This window comes from Pterocles gutturalis, unplaced genomic scaffold (assembly GCF_000699245.1).
Source record: "Pterocles gutturalis isolate BGI_N339 unplaced genomic scaffold, ASM69924v1 scaffold45481, whole genome shotgun sequence".
NCBI classification, from domain to species: domain Eukaryota; kingdom Metazoa; phylum Chordata; class Aves; order Pterocliformes; family Pteroclidae; genus Pterocles; species Pterocles gutturalis.
The window spans coordinates 1-18,811 of record NW_010099448.1 but is presented as its reverse complement, the minus strand read 5'-3'; the positions used below and the strand labels follow the sequence as shown (position 1 = coordinate 18,811).

Sequence of the window (18,811 nt, the reverse complement as noted above, 5' to 3'; positions counted from 1 at the left end):
TCAAGTGGAGTTTTAAAGCTGGATAGTTCCCGCTATATGAAGTTCCATTTTTGAGATATATCCATACACTCTATACATATATGTGAGTCATATGAAAATTACTCATGTATTATTAGGGCTAAAAATCAACTTGGAAGATCCTATTTGAGAGATTTGCAAACAAGTATGGTGATTATTTACAAAAGCACTTAATATTGCATCATGGTGATACAAGCATCAATCTGAAATCAGCAGAAATACTCACTGAGAAAAATAAAGCATGAATCTTAGAAAAAGATCTAGTATCTCTGCAAGACTGAACACAAGCTAGGTTTTGCTGTCATTGATCACCAGTACTGTAGTAGTACATTGCAAAACCACAGGATGAGTTTGTCTTTCAGATGTGTTGGGGGGGGTATTGCTTTGCTGCTTAGGGGTTTTGCCCTACACAATAACTTCTGGTGTTTTTGTGTGTTTTGTCCCCTTCAAAGGTCGTTTGTATGCAATGCAAACAGGGATGAAGATTGATAGTAAAACCCCAGAATGCCGTAAATTTTTATCCAAACTTATGGATCAGTTGGAAGCTGTAAGTAGAATTTATTGCTCTTTTCTAAAATGATTCATGATGTTACTTTAATTTTTATTTAAGCTTCTGCAAATGCAATCTTTCCTGTGTCATTAGTCATTGATGCAGCTGTTCTGTATGCAGGCATACTGTATGAATTTAAGTTGTATGCAATAAATTGGCAGAAGGATTGAAAGGAGATAAAGCTATATGAATATGTATGTTTATATGTATGTATGCATGCACAAATATAACTTAAATTTCATACAGCAGACATTTGCCATAAGGCTTTGTCTAGACAACCTGAATTACAATATTTATATTCTCAGGAGAAATCATAATTCATTACAAAATAAATGCAGGAATACTAGAAGACTTTTTTATTGATTTGTCTTTGATTCCTTGAAGTTTGTGAGAGTTATTTTCACTGCTATAGAACTAGCTAGCCTAGTCCTTGGTGCTTTTGAAATTTTTGACCCTATCTGTTGTACCCAGGGAGTTTTTTAAAACATTCTCTGAAAGACAGAGACTTTTGATTGTATCCTCTGTTAGAAATTGGGGATCTTCTACTAGGAATTTTTGTAAGCACAGTCTTATCTGTGTGGGTAAGAGATAGCTATGCCACGCTCTTTCGAGTGGACCTGATAGTATTAAAAAAGCAAACAATCTTAAATAGAATAGAGTTAGACAAAGAAAGGTAAAGAAGGTACCGATGGTCAGTTTAAGTTCCAGGAGCTGTTTATGTTCGTATGCTGTAGTTTTCAGTAGTCTTGAAGGAAGTAGTGTGTGGATTTTAAGGTCTAAGTGCTCACTTGGAAGCAGAAAGTAACATTGAAAAATGAAGCAATGGTTCTTTTTGTGTTTACTATTAATGATTCCATCCAAAATCTAGCCATAGCAATGCCTGAAGAGTTTTTGTGAAACTAGTGCAACAGCCTTCAATTCTCAATTAAAAAAAAAAAAAAAAAGAAACATGAAACATTTGTCCTTTGTTCATACCTTGTGCTTCTTGCCATGTTTTATCTCTGATTTTTTAGCAGTGGAAAATCCAGTGTACAGTGACTTCTTGATGTGTTATTTCATCAAATTTTAACATCTTTAATGGGTCTGATTTTCATGCTCAAAAGGGAAGGGAGGTGTCAGGAGAGATGAGATTAAAACTCTGAAAGATGTTCCTCTTCTTTCCTGAAGAATTGTTAAAATTTATTCAGTCCCGTGTAGTATTGCAGCAACTGATCTGTCTGTAGCGTTCAGTTACCTCTTTTGTTTCAAATCTGGAAACACTAGAGAACCAGCAAAGACCCATGGTTTTATCTTTCAGTTGCTGATGAGATTGTCAGTGTGACAACTGATGCTCATTTATTGAGGTTCCTTCTACGTAGCCAAGTGGTAGAAGGATGGAAAGAGCACTTCTAAGCAGATACAATGCAGCATTTTTTGGGTCTGGCAAGCCTGGGTGTACTGAGAAGTTGGACCTCTGCATTAATTCAATAGCAGCTGTGTCAGTCTGCCCTTAACCAGCAGAGGGCACAAAGGGGTGCTGCAAGTCTGTGCTGAACGTTTCTCACAGCTTTCTGTGTGTTGACATAACTCATTATTTAGAGGTTGAGACAGAAGCTTACAAACAACCCTAAGCAAAGAATAAAACAGTGTACCTATACCTAGAAGATACCAGATGTGTTCTTTGCAAGAAATTTCATAATATTCCAAATATATGAATTAATTAAATGCAATGATTTTATATCCAAAATGCATGTTACTGTCAGAAGTATTTTTAACATATGATTCAGTTGTTTTTGTTTTGTGCTTCCAATAGGTAACTGTTTAATTTAAATGTTTTTAGTAAAATTAAACCAAATTTGCTTGATTTTACGTTCAAATTATGAATCATCATTTAAAACATCAGTGCTGCTGTACTGAATCACAGATTGTGTGAAGGATAATTTCAAAAGTAAACATCTTGGTTAACTTTAATATTTTCAGAAGCATATGTAACTGAGTGTCATTTGTGTATTTGAAATCATCTCCATTGAACATCAAATCAAGTATAGTAATAAGTTATTTTCTGAATGAATGTAAGGTTTATAGATAGACTGGTGAAATATACATATAAACAAATCATTTCCTTCCTCAGTTAACTTCAGTGTTTCATTTCAGTTATGTATCTTGCTACTTACAAAATGTGGTACACTCACAGGAAAAGCAGTTACTTTGTAAAACATAACTACTTTTTCAAAACTATGTAGAGTGTGAGTTTGACAAAACTCTTAAAATTTAAAGTTCTGCTTGGAAAGTTTACATTTCACTGCTGAAATCAAGTAACTTTTCTGGCAACATTCTGTGTATTAAGAAGATGGCAGCAGTCTAAAAAATATGGAAATGCTATGGAAATGCAGCCTGCATGATTAAATTTTTTCAGACGCACAATGAAAAATAACTGCTATTCAGAGGTTGTTTTTAAATCTTTTGGCAAAATAAAGACTGCAGGTTAGTGTCATGCAGTGTTCCTGTTTTTGTTCTCCAAGGATAACCTGAGATTTCCTTGTGTGTGAACAGTAAGCCTATTCAGAAGCTGTAAATCCACCTGTTGTAACTGTTAGAGGGTTATTTGCTTTACTGATTTGTATTAGGAAACCTGAGGATTCTTGTACTCTTAACGTCTTTGAAAAGAGGTCTTTGAATTGCAGTACACTGCTTACACTGAAAATTCCCTAGGTCACTAGACCAGTCAAGGTAGGGCTCATACACTTTGAAAGGAGTAATGAGCTGCAGTGAAATAACCTTACAAGAGAGAAGATACATGATCACTCTGACCTACAATACCTTTATAAAGCATGCATTACTTTATCAATTGAACTGCGTTGAAACCTGACACAGGCTTCAGAATGCTTGGTCTTTTGGATAGTAAGGGAAAAAATACCTGTAGCTATTCCTTCACAATATTGTAGTTGTGTTTATTATTAATGTTTTTTGCTTTGGTTTGGGGTTTTTTAAAGTATTTTGTGATTGAAGGTGGTGTTCAGAGCTACCTGTTCTTAATATTTCTCCCTCCAAAAGAATGTGCTTTCTCTTTAAGTGTGGTACTTTTAGCATTTGTTATGTTAGAAACTGGAGGTTGGTAAAATAATTAAAGTGTATGTTGGGGTTTTTTTTTTAAATTTACTTCCTTCAAGTCAGCAGCTACTTCTTGTGTTGGAATTAGATGGCAGAATTGTTAGGGTCTAATAAGGTAATGAATGTATTTTTTCCAACTTTTTTCAGATGAAAAAGCAATTTGGTGATAACGAAGCAATTACTCAGGAAATTGTTGGTTCTGCTCATGTGGAGAATTATGCTTTGAAAATGTTTTTATATGCAGACAATGAAGACAGAGCTGGGCAATTTCATAAGTAGGTGAAAATCTTTGGTTTTGTTATCTGAATTAAGTTACTGATCAGGAAATTTGCATATTCAAACTCTCTTTAATTTGTCTGGAAACAATTGTGCTTTAATGCATTCATTTCTCTTTTAGAAAACTTGATGTATTACTGTTCTGTCTCTAACTTCACACATTAACTGGTATCCTCCTCCTTGTGTTCCTTAGGAAGTTGGTCACCTACAGGCAAGCCTTCTAAAACCCCAGGCTAATATTGAGCTTGGCATCAAGCATGCTATAGTTTTTACTGTCCAGTGATATTAAAATAGTTGCGATGATATGTTATGTGGTTTGAATTACAGCAATTACTGTATCATGCTGATGAGTTTGGTAGGCTTTTTCTAAGATATTATAGGATGTCCTATGTCTTCTATTGAACATTCCAAACTAGAAACTAAGTGCAGAACAGATTACAAGCTTTAAAAAATACTTGAAAACTTCCTGCATAGTAGTTAGGAGACTAGCTAATATATTAGTAGATTTAAACATTGTGAAGTAAGTTCTGTAATGCCAGATTAAAAGAAAAAAGAAGTAGTGACGATTGGCTTGAAATAAGCCAGCATGATCTAAAATGCCATCTTCTAAAGTGTGATCCTGAGAGACTGATATTACCAAGTTAGTGAAATGTTTTCTTTTTTACAGAAACATGATAAAGTCCTTTTATACTGCAAGTCTTCTGATAGACGTTCTAACAGTATTTGGAGAGCTCTCTGAAGAGGTAAGTCTTAGGGATATCAGTGTATTATTTGTTTGCTTGTTCTAGCACAGCTGCAAATTACTGTTTTAATTCTGTAAAGTTGTTTTTATAATTTGTGAATATGAACTTCAAAGAACGTAGGTTCTTATTGCGTGAATAATACATGTCAAATACGTGTAAGTAAGTCATAAGGAATTGTGCTAAGTATTTCAAATAAATTATATGTGAAATATTAAATAACTCTATTAGAAGGTGTTTCATGACTTAAGGATCAGAAATGTGAAGTCTGATTATTACTTGGGGACATACAACATTACGTTGAGCAAGTAGGAATGATTATGGGGAAACAGGATGGTTCCTAGCTTTTTCCACCTTTACCTTTTTCACCCTGCAAGTAAGAACTTTAGTGCTAGTAACTGAGGGGGAATCTGGACAGTTTTGGTTAGAACAGATAGTTTCGGTTTTGTAACAAACCCCGCTTTTAAAAGATGATATGTTAAGTTTGAAGAATATTAATTTACTTCATAAAATTGGCTTGCTATCTAGCCATTAGGACATGAATGTTTTAATTAAAGTAACTAACACAGTGATCTTTATGGCAGATAATTTTTTAAATCAAATAAGCATTCCAGAATTGTCTGAACACAATCATGATTACTTTTCTTAAGGCACACCAGAATAATCTCTTGGTCTGTTTTAAAATGAACTTTTCTATTAGGTGCATAGTCAGCTGCTTGCTCTCTCTTATTCATGCCCCACAGAATAATTAGATACAGAGGAGCAGGTACTCTTAATAAAGTATTCCTTATTCTGAAAATTAAAAATGGGGTTTCCTTGCTAAATTAACTCAATGAGAAGCTCATTTTGAAAATGTCGTAGTATATTTGATAACTTCTGGAAAAGAGAAAAAAAATTAGAGAAAGCTGCTACGGACTCACAAAGAAAGGTTTCAGAGATTGTTGAAGGAAGGTTGAAATACCTGGAAAAGTAAATAAACAGCAGCGACCCTAAACAATCTGAGACAAAATCAGCAAGGGCTGATCACATAAGTGCTGAATATGTCTCAGGACACCTAAATCCACACAGATAATCTACAAATATTTTTTTTTCTCATGTGCTTGAGTGTTATAGGCTTCCACTCTTAAACTAGTAAAAGTGCCTTAGAACCCAAAGTTCTGCTGCTTTGCAAGCCTGTGGTTGTGTTGGTCCCAAACTGTTTCATGCCCTGCTTGGAATTCACAGGCTTGACATCCTGTATGCAAATCGACGATCTGATAAGCATGCCTGACAGGCAGGCATATTTGTTCAGTTTAAAATGCAGACGCCATGACTACTGTCATTTGTAAATATTGGAAGGAAGGTAAAAGAATGGTTTTGGTAGTTGTGCACTTGTGTACTGTGACATATAGGAGTAGAGGTATAGCTATTAAAGGTAGGTCTTGCCCAAGAAGAAGACTCAGCCAAGAGTTCTTGCAAGATTCTGCATCTTCCATAGCCTGAGACTATACCAGCCTACAATTTTCATCTATTGAGAGGTGCAAATAAGGTTGCTCTTTCATGTGTTCTCTTAAAACTCTCTGCTATGCACCCTGACATTCTTTTACAGTATCGAATAATAACGGTTCCTAGAGACAGAGACTGAATGCACATTGAATTGGACTGAAAAGACGATCATCTTAGACTAGGAATCCAGTGCATGGGACAGTGCACCGATTCAGTGACTCCTCAGAGGTCCTGAAGATGGAAAAAATTGTTGTAAATGTCAGTGTGGAATGATGGCAGTGGTATGTTTACTACTGAATGTAGGGGGTTATTTGTTGATGCTGAAAGGGCAGAAGCACTTTGTAGTTGGAAAGAAGCAGAATTATCTCGTTTTGATTGTTTAATCAATGAAGATGTTAAAAGAGGGTATACAAGAAATACAGAAAAAGGTTTGCACGTCTGGATAGCATTATTACATATCAACAGTTTCCTTGTCCAGTGTCACATGAAGGAATGATGGGACAAGTATGACGTGACTGTCAGACTTTTGCAGAAGCTTTTCTTAGCCTGAATTAAGCTCAGCTTATGGTTATATAGTGACATACAGATTTTCTGTCCATTCATATTATTCAGACCATCTGTGTGTCTTTTCAGTATGTAATTGCCTTGATATGTATGGAATATCAACTATTAAAAGGCTTTTAAATAAGCAGTAGAAGGCATAGAAGGCATATACTTGACACCTAAAAGCAGAAAATTAGTATTGTAAATAATATGTGTATTTTTAATTGGTAAGTAGTTGATTATTGGGTAGTATGAATGGATTGTGTCACAGGAAACAGTGGGTGTTCCATATCTCAATATTAGATGTAGACAAAAGGATTTTCTGGAAGATGTCTTGCAGGACATAGCTTATGTCAGAGCCATACAAAGCTTTGTGATAGTAGTGTTATTTTCATTTACCTTAGTAGTGGTGTCCGTACAGTAAGGCAGACTTCCAAAAAAGGATGGCAGTACATATTAAAAACAAAGTAGAAGCAACAAAATCTAGGTTCTCAGTTCTGGAACGATAAGCTTTGCAGTTGGTATGCATAATGACACACATCAAACACTCTTTGTTCCCTTCTCTGTCTGTCCAGCATTTTGGTGGGAGTTTTTTTGGCTCATTCTTAGATATGCTTTCCCAGAGATGCCACCAGCCTGGCTGAGGGGCTCAGCTGCATCCTGCACTGGGTCCACTGGAGCTGTCTGTGCCCTGGCCTCTCCTTACAAATGCCACCCCTGCTGCCCACCGTTGCCAGCACCTGGGCACAGAAACCCAATACAACAGCATCTTCACACTTTATCAGGAAATAATTGTGTATTAGTACAGAGGGGAGATGTACAGGCTGTTGAATCTCATGTCATGTTCTTTTCTAAAAGTATGGATGTGTATTTCTGCATTTTGTGGCTTCTAGTGTATTTGTGAATGATAAGATAATTTAATCTGTAACACTACCTGTCTGGGAAAGATTATTAAAAGAACGTTTAACAGAAAGCCACATTTTCAAGTTGTACTTTTCATTTCTGAGGTATAGGGAATGCATTTTAATAAATCTGTCATCAGGATAGGCTTTTTTCTGGAGAACATTTTATTTGTGAGAACAAGGACCATATCTTTCTCCTGGGCTGTGTGAATGTCCTGGTGGATAACAGTGTATTAAATACAAGCAAGGGAGCTTGATGTTCATTTTGCTGTTGCTCTCTACCCTGTTCTAGATGACAGTGCAATAGACTTTGTAGAGTACAATTTTGAATTTCAGTTTATTAATTCTCAAAAAATTTGGTTGTAATTTCAGTCAGGACTTTTAAAGAGAGATTATTCTGTCTACCTCAGTTTCCAAAACACTTTACCTGTGATCGTCACTGTGGAAATTTGAGTTCACCAGTACCTTGGAGATGATGATGTTGATGTGAAACGTGCTATCAACCTTCATTGTTCACTTGAACAAATTATTCCACTCATTCTTCAACTCATCCCTAATCTCTGCTTATATTTAGCCTTGTTCCATGAAATATGTTACTACACAGTGCTCCATCTTTCACACTAGATGATCCTGGTATAATTTATTTCCTTTTCCTGACATGCTGCACTGTTTGAAGTTCTCCACATTTTCCATTCATGCTGAGATCCTGTTAGAGTTGTTCTTTTTATATTTTTTTTAATTCACTGATTAATTTCGCATGTGTTGTTTATCTTTAAAGGGGTGTCAGGTCATAGCAGAGAAAACAGTTTAGTTTTATAATCTCTTCTCAGGGTGGAAAATGTGCTTATATGTCTGTTTTGAATGCATGAATTCACAGAAGTGAGTGGTTAAAGTGGCTGGCCTTCTCCTTTCCCCAGAACGCCCAGCACAGGAAGTATGCCAGGTGGAAGGCAGCATACATTCATAACTGCTTGAAGAATGGAGAGACTCCTCAGCCTGGGCCTATTGGAATGGAAGGAGAGAGCTTTGGTATGTGTTTCCCGTTTCTTTTTAGAAGAGTGGAGGGCTGGGCCAAGACTGGAATGGTGGTATGCACAGTTCTTCAGGGAGCACTCCACAGGAAGCACTGCTTCCCGGTTTAATGTTCTGTTCGGGATGGGCCGCTTTCTGCTTTTTCTTTTCTGTTTCTCCTGCTGTTATTTTTATTGGACCTCACTATGTGATTGACTTATTTGATAATTTTTTTTTCTTTACTCTGTAGTGGAGATTATTAGTTTGAATACAGTTGCTTTCTAAGAAGGCATTGCCACCTTTGGGCCAGAACCATGCATTTCTTTTAACACTACCCAGAGTTTTTCTTTTAAATCTGTTCTGTAAACTTATGATCCCTTTGCCAGTTTATCTTCTCTCAGGAATTAAATAGGAGTCGAAAATGGTGAATTCAGCTTCAAAGCTAACATCTGATTGTGAGACAGCCCGCTCCTCCCTGTATAATAATGTGGTTTTCAAAATAGGTTTAGGACCTATGCTTTTTAATAAAATTTCCTGCTGCTTTCTCACTCATCCCTCTTTTCCTCATGTTTTTAGTTATTCCATGTGTTCTTCTGGCTACTTGACTTTCTGTTACAGGATTCCTCAAGGTTACCTCCTTAATCATTAGATAAAAAGTGCCAATTTCCAAGGACACCCACTTACCAAAATGATTTTTTATCAGAACAGGTTGTTTAGAACTTCCCAAGCTGTAACTTTTACTATCTTCTATTTAATACATTCAGGCATGTCTAAACTCTTGCTGCTAATTTTAAAATCTTAGCTCTTCAGTAAGAAATGTTAGGGGCATACAAACCTTGCTCATTTAGAGCTTTTTTAAGACAGACACCATCACTGTGAGCATGCAAGCTAGCTTCTCCATGAAGTAACAGAACACATACTAAGCAGACTGTCTTACAAGAGCACAGTGATCACATCCTAACCTACTCTGAGAAAGACAGCTCCAATTTCTTATGTCATTATGTGTGTTTTTACTAAAAATAACTAAACAATGAAAACAGAGCTGCCATATTATTTCTAAACCTTGTCAACCTATTTCTAAAGTACAGATCCAGAGGCTTCACAGATACACATGAGAAGGAAATCACTTACAAAACTTTTTTTGTTAAACTGCTGAAACAGGTGATAGTACTGCTGTTCTTTGTATAAACTGACCATGGCTTTTCAATTTTTCATAAAAGCAAAAGACATGCAAAAAAAATGCATTCTGAAATATATCAAAATAAAATTGCTATGTAATTGTTAAATTAACTTTCAAAATATTTTCACCCATTTTTCCAAGTTTGCCATTTTTCTATGGTTAATGCTTTAAGAATTTTTAATTCTTTTTTCATTTCACTGGTTGCTTTTGATAGCGATCAGTTTCATTAATAAGGGGTCTCTTCATTTTCCTCCCCAGTCAGCAGAGACTCTTGAAATGCAAATTTTAAATGTGAATCTCTTATAGGAATAGGATGTCTTTGGAACGGATCTTTTCATTATCCAAATTAAATCTGACTAATTCTGCACAATTACAATAACCTCTATGTATAATTCTTCACGTACTTACTGAAACAACTAAGAACGTTAAAATATTTGAAACTGTCCTCTGAGTTAGCTTGCAAGAGTTTGAGTCTTGAATAAATGTCACTTAAGTTGATGTTCATTTGTCTCTTACCTTAAGCTTGAATTTAATAGTACGATTTTTTCTAATAAAAAGAATCAATAAACACATCTGCAATACAAAAGAGAGAAATCCAGCTTGTTAGGTAGTTGTAGAGGTGGCTACATGAAGTTTTATGATCATATGTTCTATATATTTACATGCGTGCACACACACACACAAGTATTTGTTTGTTTCCATTCATTTATGTTTGGGGTCTGTGTCTGGGTCTTTAGTGGAAATTTTGAAGTCTGAATCTGTAATTTCAAGTATGTTAGGAATAGGCTTATAATTTTCTGAACATTGGTTTTATTTTAAAGATGTCAAAACATTAGAAAACTAGTTTCTCTTCTGCTTCTCAGTCTCTTCATCATGCAGTCTCATATTTTGAAGCTTCTTTCCTGTTCATCTGTGAAGAAAAAAGAGGATTGGCATGACCTACTATTTATAGGATTGAACTGATGGTCCTTCCAGTAAGGTATAGCATCCTATTCCACTTGGCAGCCACTAGCTGATTCTTTAGCAGAAGACAAATGTACAGCAGAAGATAAAAAATGAATAATATAATGAATAAAAACTGTCTGGCTTACTACCTTTATCAGACAGTGAGCAAAGTATAAGGAAGTAGAAGGTAGTCAGTCTTACTCCTTCCAAGCCCACCTGTTAGAAGATAGTACATTGCTTGAAGTATGAGAGTTTTCTGTTGTCTTCCAAATGTGAACTGGAGAACGTGGCATACAAAGTGAAATGAAGTGAGTCTAAAGAGAGTTCTTACAGCTGTCTTAAACTGTCCCTAATGGGAGAGTGTAGAGAAGATCTAAACCAGAATCTTAATGGATGTGCATAGCGGTAGGACAACAGGCAATGCACACAGGTTGCAACAAGGAAAATGTGAATTAATTATTAGGGAAAAAATATTAATCGTGAAATGTGGTCACATACTGAAAAGAGAGTCCAAGAGAATTTTTGGAATCTTCATCCTTGGGATATTCAAGACCTGACTGGACACAGTCCTTGGGCAACTGGCTCTAGCTGACCCTGCTTGAATGGGGGGTTGGACTAGATAATCTCAAGAGGTCCCTTCCAACCTCAGCCCTTCTGTGCCTAGAGCTGCATGATCTGTGTTAGCACTGCTATGAGTGAGGAATTGGACCAGGTAACCTGCAAGGGATCCTTCAGCCTTTTTATGATTCTTTTATAAAGTCATTCGTTTGCATATGGAATGGAGAATCAAAGAAGTGTGATAAGTGGTTCTCCACAGTATAATCTCATATAATTTATATCTCCTGGGCACCATTACGGTTTAAAAAAAAGTAATTAAATACATCATCACCATTTTTTTTAGTGAGAATGGGTACCAAACATCTATCCCTGTCTATTTTTAGCCTTTAGTTTGTTAAAAGTAAACAAAAGTGTCTAAAAGCCTGGGTGCCAATTATAATTTCTTTGTGGTTTCCTGATAAAATACTGTTTAGCTGTTAATACTCTAGAAGCACTACAATGTAAGTAAATTCAAATATTTGTAAACAAATAATGAATATGATACAATCTGATTTCCAAGCTGCTGTTTTATTCTTGTTATTATGCTTTCCTTACCTAAAGATGCGCTACAGACTTAAACACTGGAATTGACTATCTTACCCACTGAAATATACTTCAATCTAGGCACAGCTATATTTGAAGTGAAGCATTAGCAAACTAATTTATTTTTCAACATGCCATCTTTATCAAGGCATTTTTCTTAACTGCTGGTACAGCTGTAGCGAGAGACACTTATGATGCAACTCCAGCTGCAAGCATTACCACATCTTTGTAAGTCAAATCACACCAGTTTGAAAATTTAGTGGAGAAGACAACTTGTGGGAAAAATCTTTTGTTATAGTGAATGTAATGAATAGCCCAATTAAATATTTTTAGCTTGAATTGAGTGCTTTTTAATGGTCTGGTTCATAATCTGGTAATGTTTATAAAGCTCACTTGATTATGTGAAATGAATTAGGAATTCTAAACAATTGTAAAAATAGAATTTCTATGCAAAGATTGCAGAGCTTTTGCTAAAAATCTGTGTATGCGTCTCGTGTAGAAAAGATAATTGTTCAGCAGCAGCAACAAATAGGGTCTTTCTTCATTTTTTTAGTGTGGAGGCAAACGTAACTGACTTGCTCAAGGCTGCAAAAGAAACTGTTGTAGGAGGGAAAGTAGAAGACAGAATTTACTCAAATCATTACTGTTCATTGCAGGTCATTACAAGCGGTAGTGTGAATAGGTGAAGACTTGCTTTCATTAACAAGTTATGTCTGTATGCAAATTAAAAGGGACACAAATGCTGAGTAAGCCAAAATTTTAACATCGTTATTCATAAGGAGCCTTTAATTTGGGAATATCTTTTTATTTGTTGAAATGTTTTGCATATAGTAAGAGAATTTCTCACACAGTTTTATTTTGTGAGCAATGAAATTAAAAATACTTTATGAAGTTTAGTTTTGGAAATTAACTCCATAGTGTAGGTGTCCATAGTGCTTTACACAACCAAGACAAAAATTTTATGCAAATTCATTTTTATTTGACGAATCAGTAGAAAAAAGTGTCAATTCTTGCTTTGTGCATCATAAGAAGAAAAGCAGCATTGTTTGAATGTACGACTGGACCTTCCGCATTCCTTTCTGCTTGCTCATTTTCTTCCTCCCCTTGCAAGTGGAAAAAGTCTGTTTAAACAGAGTGAAACTGGGTCTCTGTAGCTTGACAAATTACCGTTTTTTTCCAAGGTGTTATTTTCTTTGTGATTCTTCAAAACCATACTGTAACTCTTGGAGATGTTTTTACAGTAACATAGGTATGCTTTATGCGGTTCTGTTGTTGGATTTGTGGATGCTTTTGTCAGGATGCCACCATGGAAACCTTAAAATGACATGTTTGATTTATTAATGCAGTTGAAATAGAAGTCCTAGAGTACACATAAAGGTCACCTAGCAGTAGCCCTAGAACATCCAACTAGATTTTATAGTAATGGAAAAAAAATTAAAATTTAATTTCAAATATGAAAAAGTTCCTAAATGGTCACAGTATAGCCATAGTAAAATACATTAAGTGTCACCACTTTCATTGCAATATATAATCTGTATTCTGCATTTGTGTTGCAGAATTCCAGGAAACTTGTATAGTACCAACTAGTAGAAAGAACAGTATGTGAAGAGTGAATGGATTTTCGAGTCCATTTCTCAAAGCTGACAGAGAGGGGTGGGGGGAGGGAATGGTAAAACAGTGTTTCAATAGAACCTTGCATTGTGCATCTTTTAGCAACATCTACAGCTGGAGAAAAGCAGTGCAGCAGAATGAGGAAAAGAAAATGTTTTAAAGTTAATAGATGATGGCAAAAGTATTACCTTTTTAATTCTCCCTTAAAAATAGGAGTCCAGAGTACTGGAGGAGTTTGGACTCCTTAAAAATAAAAAAAAAAAATTGTGAGTATTTAAATATAGTGCTCTAGGCTGCAGAAGTTAAGTTATAATCAGTACTTCCTTACACTAGACAAGAGAATGCCCTTAAGCCCTGAGAATCGTCTTATTTATGTGAAAGTATGGGTTATGGGGGTTATGGTATGGTATGGGTTATGGCTATGGGGCCAGGGGTATCAGCCTTTTTCCACAAAGTCTTCCCTTCAATAAATAAATAATAATCAAAAGCCCCAAACAAACAGATTTTCTGGGCATGCTGTAGCTCTGAGGAAAATCTAGAGAGCATATGGATTCATTACGTTGGGATGCAAGCACAAAGGTTAATGAGGTTCCAAGGCAAGAAACTCAGCTTGGAGCTGAAACTGAATGAAACAATTGTGTCAGTTTCACAGCTTAGTATTTCAGCATCCTTAAGCAAATTGCAAGGTCTAGGTTATTACTATGTAGTAACACTACTACTGAATTCTAGGTTATTACTGCTTTATGAGAAATTCTCTGATCTTCCTAGTGTTCATTCACATTGCCTGGTAAAGATTTGTTTTTCAATAATGTTATGGATCTTCTAACCACAGGATTTTTAAATAGTTTATTGAGTTAAATGTCCTTTTCCATCAGCTTGAAATCCTTCTGTTTAGCACTACTGTTAAAACTCTGCACAAATACTCCAAGCACGTGTTTAAAAATGTTTCTAATACTTTAATCTTTGATAAAGAATATTTTAAATATTTACTTTGCAGAAAGAATAGTTATAATGCTTTGATGACATTTTGGCACTTTAAACACCTATGAATGTTAATTTAAATAAAGCCACTTTTATGTTTAATCCAGTTTAATGTTTGACAATTGCCTAATGAACAAATCAAACAGTTGAGCTTGATCTCTTGATACATATGCCTGATTAAAAAGTATGTAGCCCTTTTGTGAAATTTCCTCTTACGGTCACCGTTATTAAGGGTGGTCAGCACTTCTAACACTTTTTTTTTTTGTTGCTTCTTTTGTTTATAACATTGACAGACTTTAACTATTTGAGTTCGTATCTTCCATGGCCAGTGTTGCCTACAGCATTGCACTTTTACAGGATTGACTAGAGACCATGAACTATACAGTGAGGAAGTTTGAAGCTGAAACTGGGAACGTCTTGGAGAGAAGATTGGGAGGTAGTGCCAGAGAGATGCAAGTATGGGGCAAGGGGTTACAACTATGGGATATGAATTCCTGGTGCAGAGGGACATCAGAATGGGACTGAAGAGCCAGATAAGGGCAACAGGAGGCTGCAGGGGACACAATAAAGGAATAAATGCATTAGCAGTTTGAGTCCAGGCAAGAATTTAGGGGTTATTTCTCTTAATTGAAATGATAAGTACAGAAAGCATGTTTTCTTCCACCCCCTTGTTCTCAAAAGTGGCTAAGTAATCTTTACAATAGCTTTCCCAAAATATTAGCTTCAGGCAGACACCTAACGTGGAAAATCCAGCTTTATGGCTACCATTTGACAAAGCTATAAATAATTGATAACAGTGCTACAAATAAACTGGGGCAGCCTTACCTTCAGACAGCATAATGAGTGTTGTGTGTAACTATTTCATTAATATTATGTACAGTAAGTCAGTCTCTGGGATTTTGTTAAAATAAATTTTATTTTCTGAAACTGTTTTAAAATAGTTTATTTAGTTAGCACCAAAAACACAGAAAAATAAGGCATTCAACCAAAGGCTTATTCCTATCATTACGTTATTATTTGAAAGGTAATGTATCCGGTGTTCAGTTTTGAATTTCACACTTTTTTTTGCCAGTTTTAACACATTTAATTTTATTTCCATGCATGTTAGCCACATGATATTACAATATGAGTTACAAGCAAAGGAAAAATCTGGCACCTTAAGATATCCTTTGCCTTCCAGAAATCTGCCAAATGTTTGTTTGTGTATGTCAGAAATAGCTTCATAAAACCATAGCTTCAATTACTGGTTGCAGCAAGTGAAAGTAATTTTCACAAGAGTAACATACAGAAATTTTCCTATGTTCTGTGTTTTTATATGAAATTTTCCTAGCAGTGCTTGACACTCCTGACAGAACTTTACTTCTGGATTTATTTGCTTTTTAATACTTTTAAATAAAGATTCTTGACATTAGACTGTGGATTTGGGAGACTTGTGAATTTGTTTATTAGTACTTTGATGTTCTGAATGAAAGTAAATTAATACAGTGTTGCAGTATAAAAGTATATTCTTTGTGTATTTATTAAAGTCCAGTGAAAATGTCCTAATGACAGTACTGTTGATTTTACTCCACATTATATTGTAGTAAATATTATTGTGGATTAGAAGGTGTTTTATCATTTTTAGTAAAGGTAGTACCTGTACTTTTTCTGGGAGGAAGAAGATCTTGCATGGGAAAAAATTCTGATATTTGTAATAGAAGACTGTTTAATTATTAAGCAGTATTGCATAATGCATAATCTTATGTAGTTAAGGATCAGTGAGGATTTCATAAAGAAAAAACATCAGTTTTGCTAGCTGTAGACACATAAATGTTTTGTGCTCACATATTCATTTTGCTCCCTTTCAAGAACTGGCTGTTAACAAAGCCATTCCCAAAACTGTGCTCATTCCACCTGTCATTATTGTTACAGATGAACACATACACAGTAAAAGAAAATTAGCTTTTTTAAATTGAACTGTATTCAAATTAAGGAGCAGAAGTCAACCGTATTCTAAACTGAGTCATTAGCATAATAAAATTGGACCATTAGCCTTCAAAGCAACATTGAATAAACTAAACCAGAACCTTAAGAACATGACTAGATTGAAAAATAATACATATGTTCTTTGTACATGCTATGGGATATATTGGACCTCATTATTCTTCTAGCACATTATGTACTTTAACTGTTCTTGATAAAGTTATGGCTCAGCTAAGCTGCATTTTGTTTTCTTCATTGGTACTACTTTCCCAAAGTTCCACTTTTTTGTTATTTGTGGTTTGTTTCATTGATATGGTGTAGAAGGATTGGCATTGTTTTTCTTTCTACAAAGAGTTTGTAAGGCAAATACAGTTTTCTGTGTTCTAGTTAATGTATATGTCAAATATAGATTACTGCATGTTTGTAGTATCTTGTTCAGCTACTGTGGATTCAGTACATGGAAGCAGAAGGGATTGTTCTGAGACAAATTGCTTATATGCAGAACAGTAATGACATGATCTTTCAATTTAAACAGAACAGATCTTTGAAAGTATGTGAGTTTATAGATCTTTATCTTATGTTATGTTGCTTTTTTACTTTTCCAGATCAGCCGTAGGTGGTTTGAGTTGATAAATGTTATGTTGCGCTGTGGTGGCAATTTTTCTACTAACAAAAATTTGAAAGGATGTTTTAAAAGAAAGCCTGAGTTTTCAAGTGTTTGTACAGAAGAGTTCCATTAATTCCTATTTTGTGTCATCTTAGCAGATGTGGAAAGGGAAGAACCAGGGTCATCTTCTCTCCATAGTGGAACAACTCAACCAACATCATCCTCATCTACGTATGAGGCTAGTAACATGCCATCTAGTAATTACACTGGCATACATATACCGCCAGGTGCCCATGCACCAGCCAACACCCCAGCTGAAGTACCTCATAACACAGGTATGTCTGAATCACACCCAAAAAATTAATGCCTTTATTGGGAGGTGAATTCTATCCCTCTTTCCATTACATATAAAGTAAAATAATGTAGCTGTTCTATGTCAGAAGCACCCTCATAAATTAACATCATAAAAATGCCACTGGAAATATTTCTTATGTTTTTATAGTTTTTAAAATATGTAATTCGTATTTTGGAGCACTTTGCCAGAAGAGATATATGGACTGAAAGAGTGAGTGTTCCTGCGGACAAAATGGTTTTTTCCTTGTCTAGAATCGCGCGTTGCGACATCTGTACTGTAAAGCATGATTCGAATCTTTTACTTGATAGATGAAATTACATTACTTCATATTTAGCTTTCGCTGTGCGGATAGACTGCATGGGATATGTAGGAACATATCCGACATAGTGTTGAAGCTGTTGTAACAACACTATAACAATCAGGCCTGATGTACTATCCGTACCTCTGCTTGGCTTATGCTCCTTTTCCCATGCAAGTACTTTAGTGTGATTGACTTTAAACAATATTATTAATGGAAATTTTGTCCCTACTGCTAAACATAATTGGCTCCTACATCTTCCTTCTCATTCTGTGTCATTTGTGGATGAAAAACTAGTTCTTAAAAATCCAAAGTTCTTCCCAGTTGCTGTATTTAAAAAAAACAAATGTATTAAATGATTTGTGAATACAGCTGTTTCACCTTATGTTACCTTTTTATAATGATAAAAAATTAAAAGCTCTTGATTTAAATCCTGATGATAATTTGATTGTTCAGATATATTTTTATATTATAGAACGTATGAGATGTTTTTGTCACAGCTCCTCCTTTTCTTTTACTTTCTTTTACTTTTCTTTTACTTTCTCATCTTAAAAATGCCTTCACCCTTCAGGATGCTTGTTTTTTCAGCTTTATCAAAGGGAAATCCTTCAGATAGGTGGGGTTGAATTCATTGCATTGCGTAGTTTTAACCCCATCAGTCATTCCATGAAATAACAGATAATTTAGAAAAGTGATTATACCATCTTCCTACATAGCAAATGTTGTAGAAATAACTTTAAGTTAGTCCAGTATGTTCTGGACCTACTGCAAAATACCGTTTTGGATCGTTGCAAATGACAATGTCTAAAATATGAATGCAGATACAAGAATGCTTCACAGTGTAAAGTGCTGTTTCTTCTTCTAGCATCACCATTTCCCTTTCAAATCTAGCTAGCTTTTTTATTCTCACCAATTGTTTTTGAAGGAATTAGGAAGGAGATAGTTTGCAAGTGTGAGATGGCAAGCATGAGGCTTTAAAAATACGATAATGGAAGCACTCTCTGATACTAAAAGGCACAATTTAGACTTAAATATGAAAGTTTACTCCTACTCTGCATTAGCAGGTTTTCCTCAATACTCTAGGGTAACCAGTGTCTTTTGGACTAGTATTTTGGGG

General features: G+C 35.2%; 1 protein-coding gene across 1 annotated transcript; it reads left to right on the top strand.

Moving 5' to 3' along the window:
- The first annotated feature begins 474 nt into the window (after positions 1-474).
- On the top strand, positions 475-17,405 carry VTA1 (vesicle (multivesicular body) trafficking 1). The gene is made up of 5 exons (XM_010076336.1): positions 475-565; positions 3,806-3,933; positions 4,602-4,677; positions 8,522-8,633; positions 17,200-17,405. The coding sequence occupies exons 1-5, from the start codon at positions 485-487 to the stop codon at positions 17,403-17,405; spliced, it is 603 nt and encodes a 200-aa protein (XP_010074638.1). The 5' UTR covers positions 475-484.
- Positions 17,406-18,811: the final 1,406 nt, after the last annotated feature.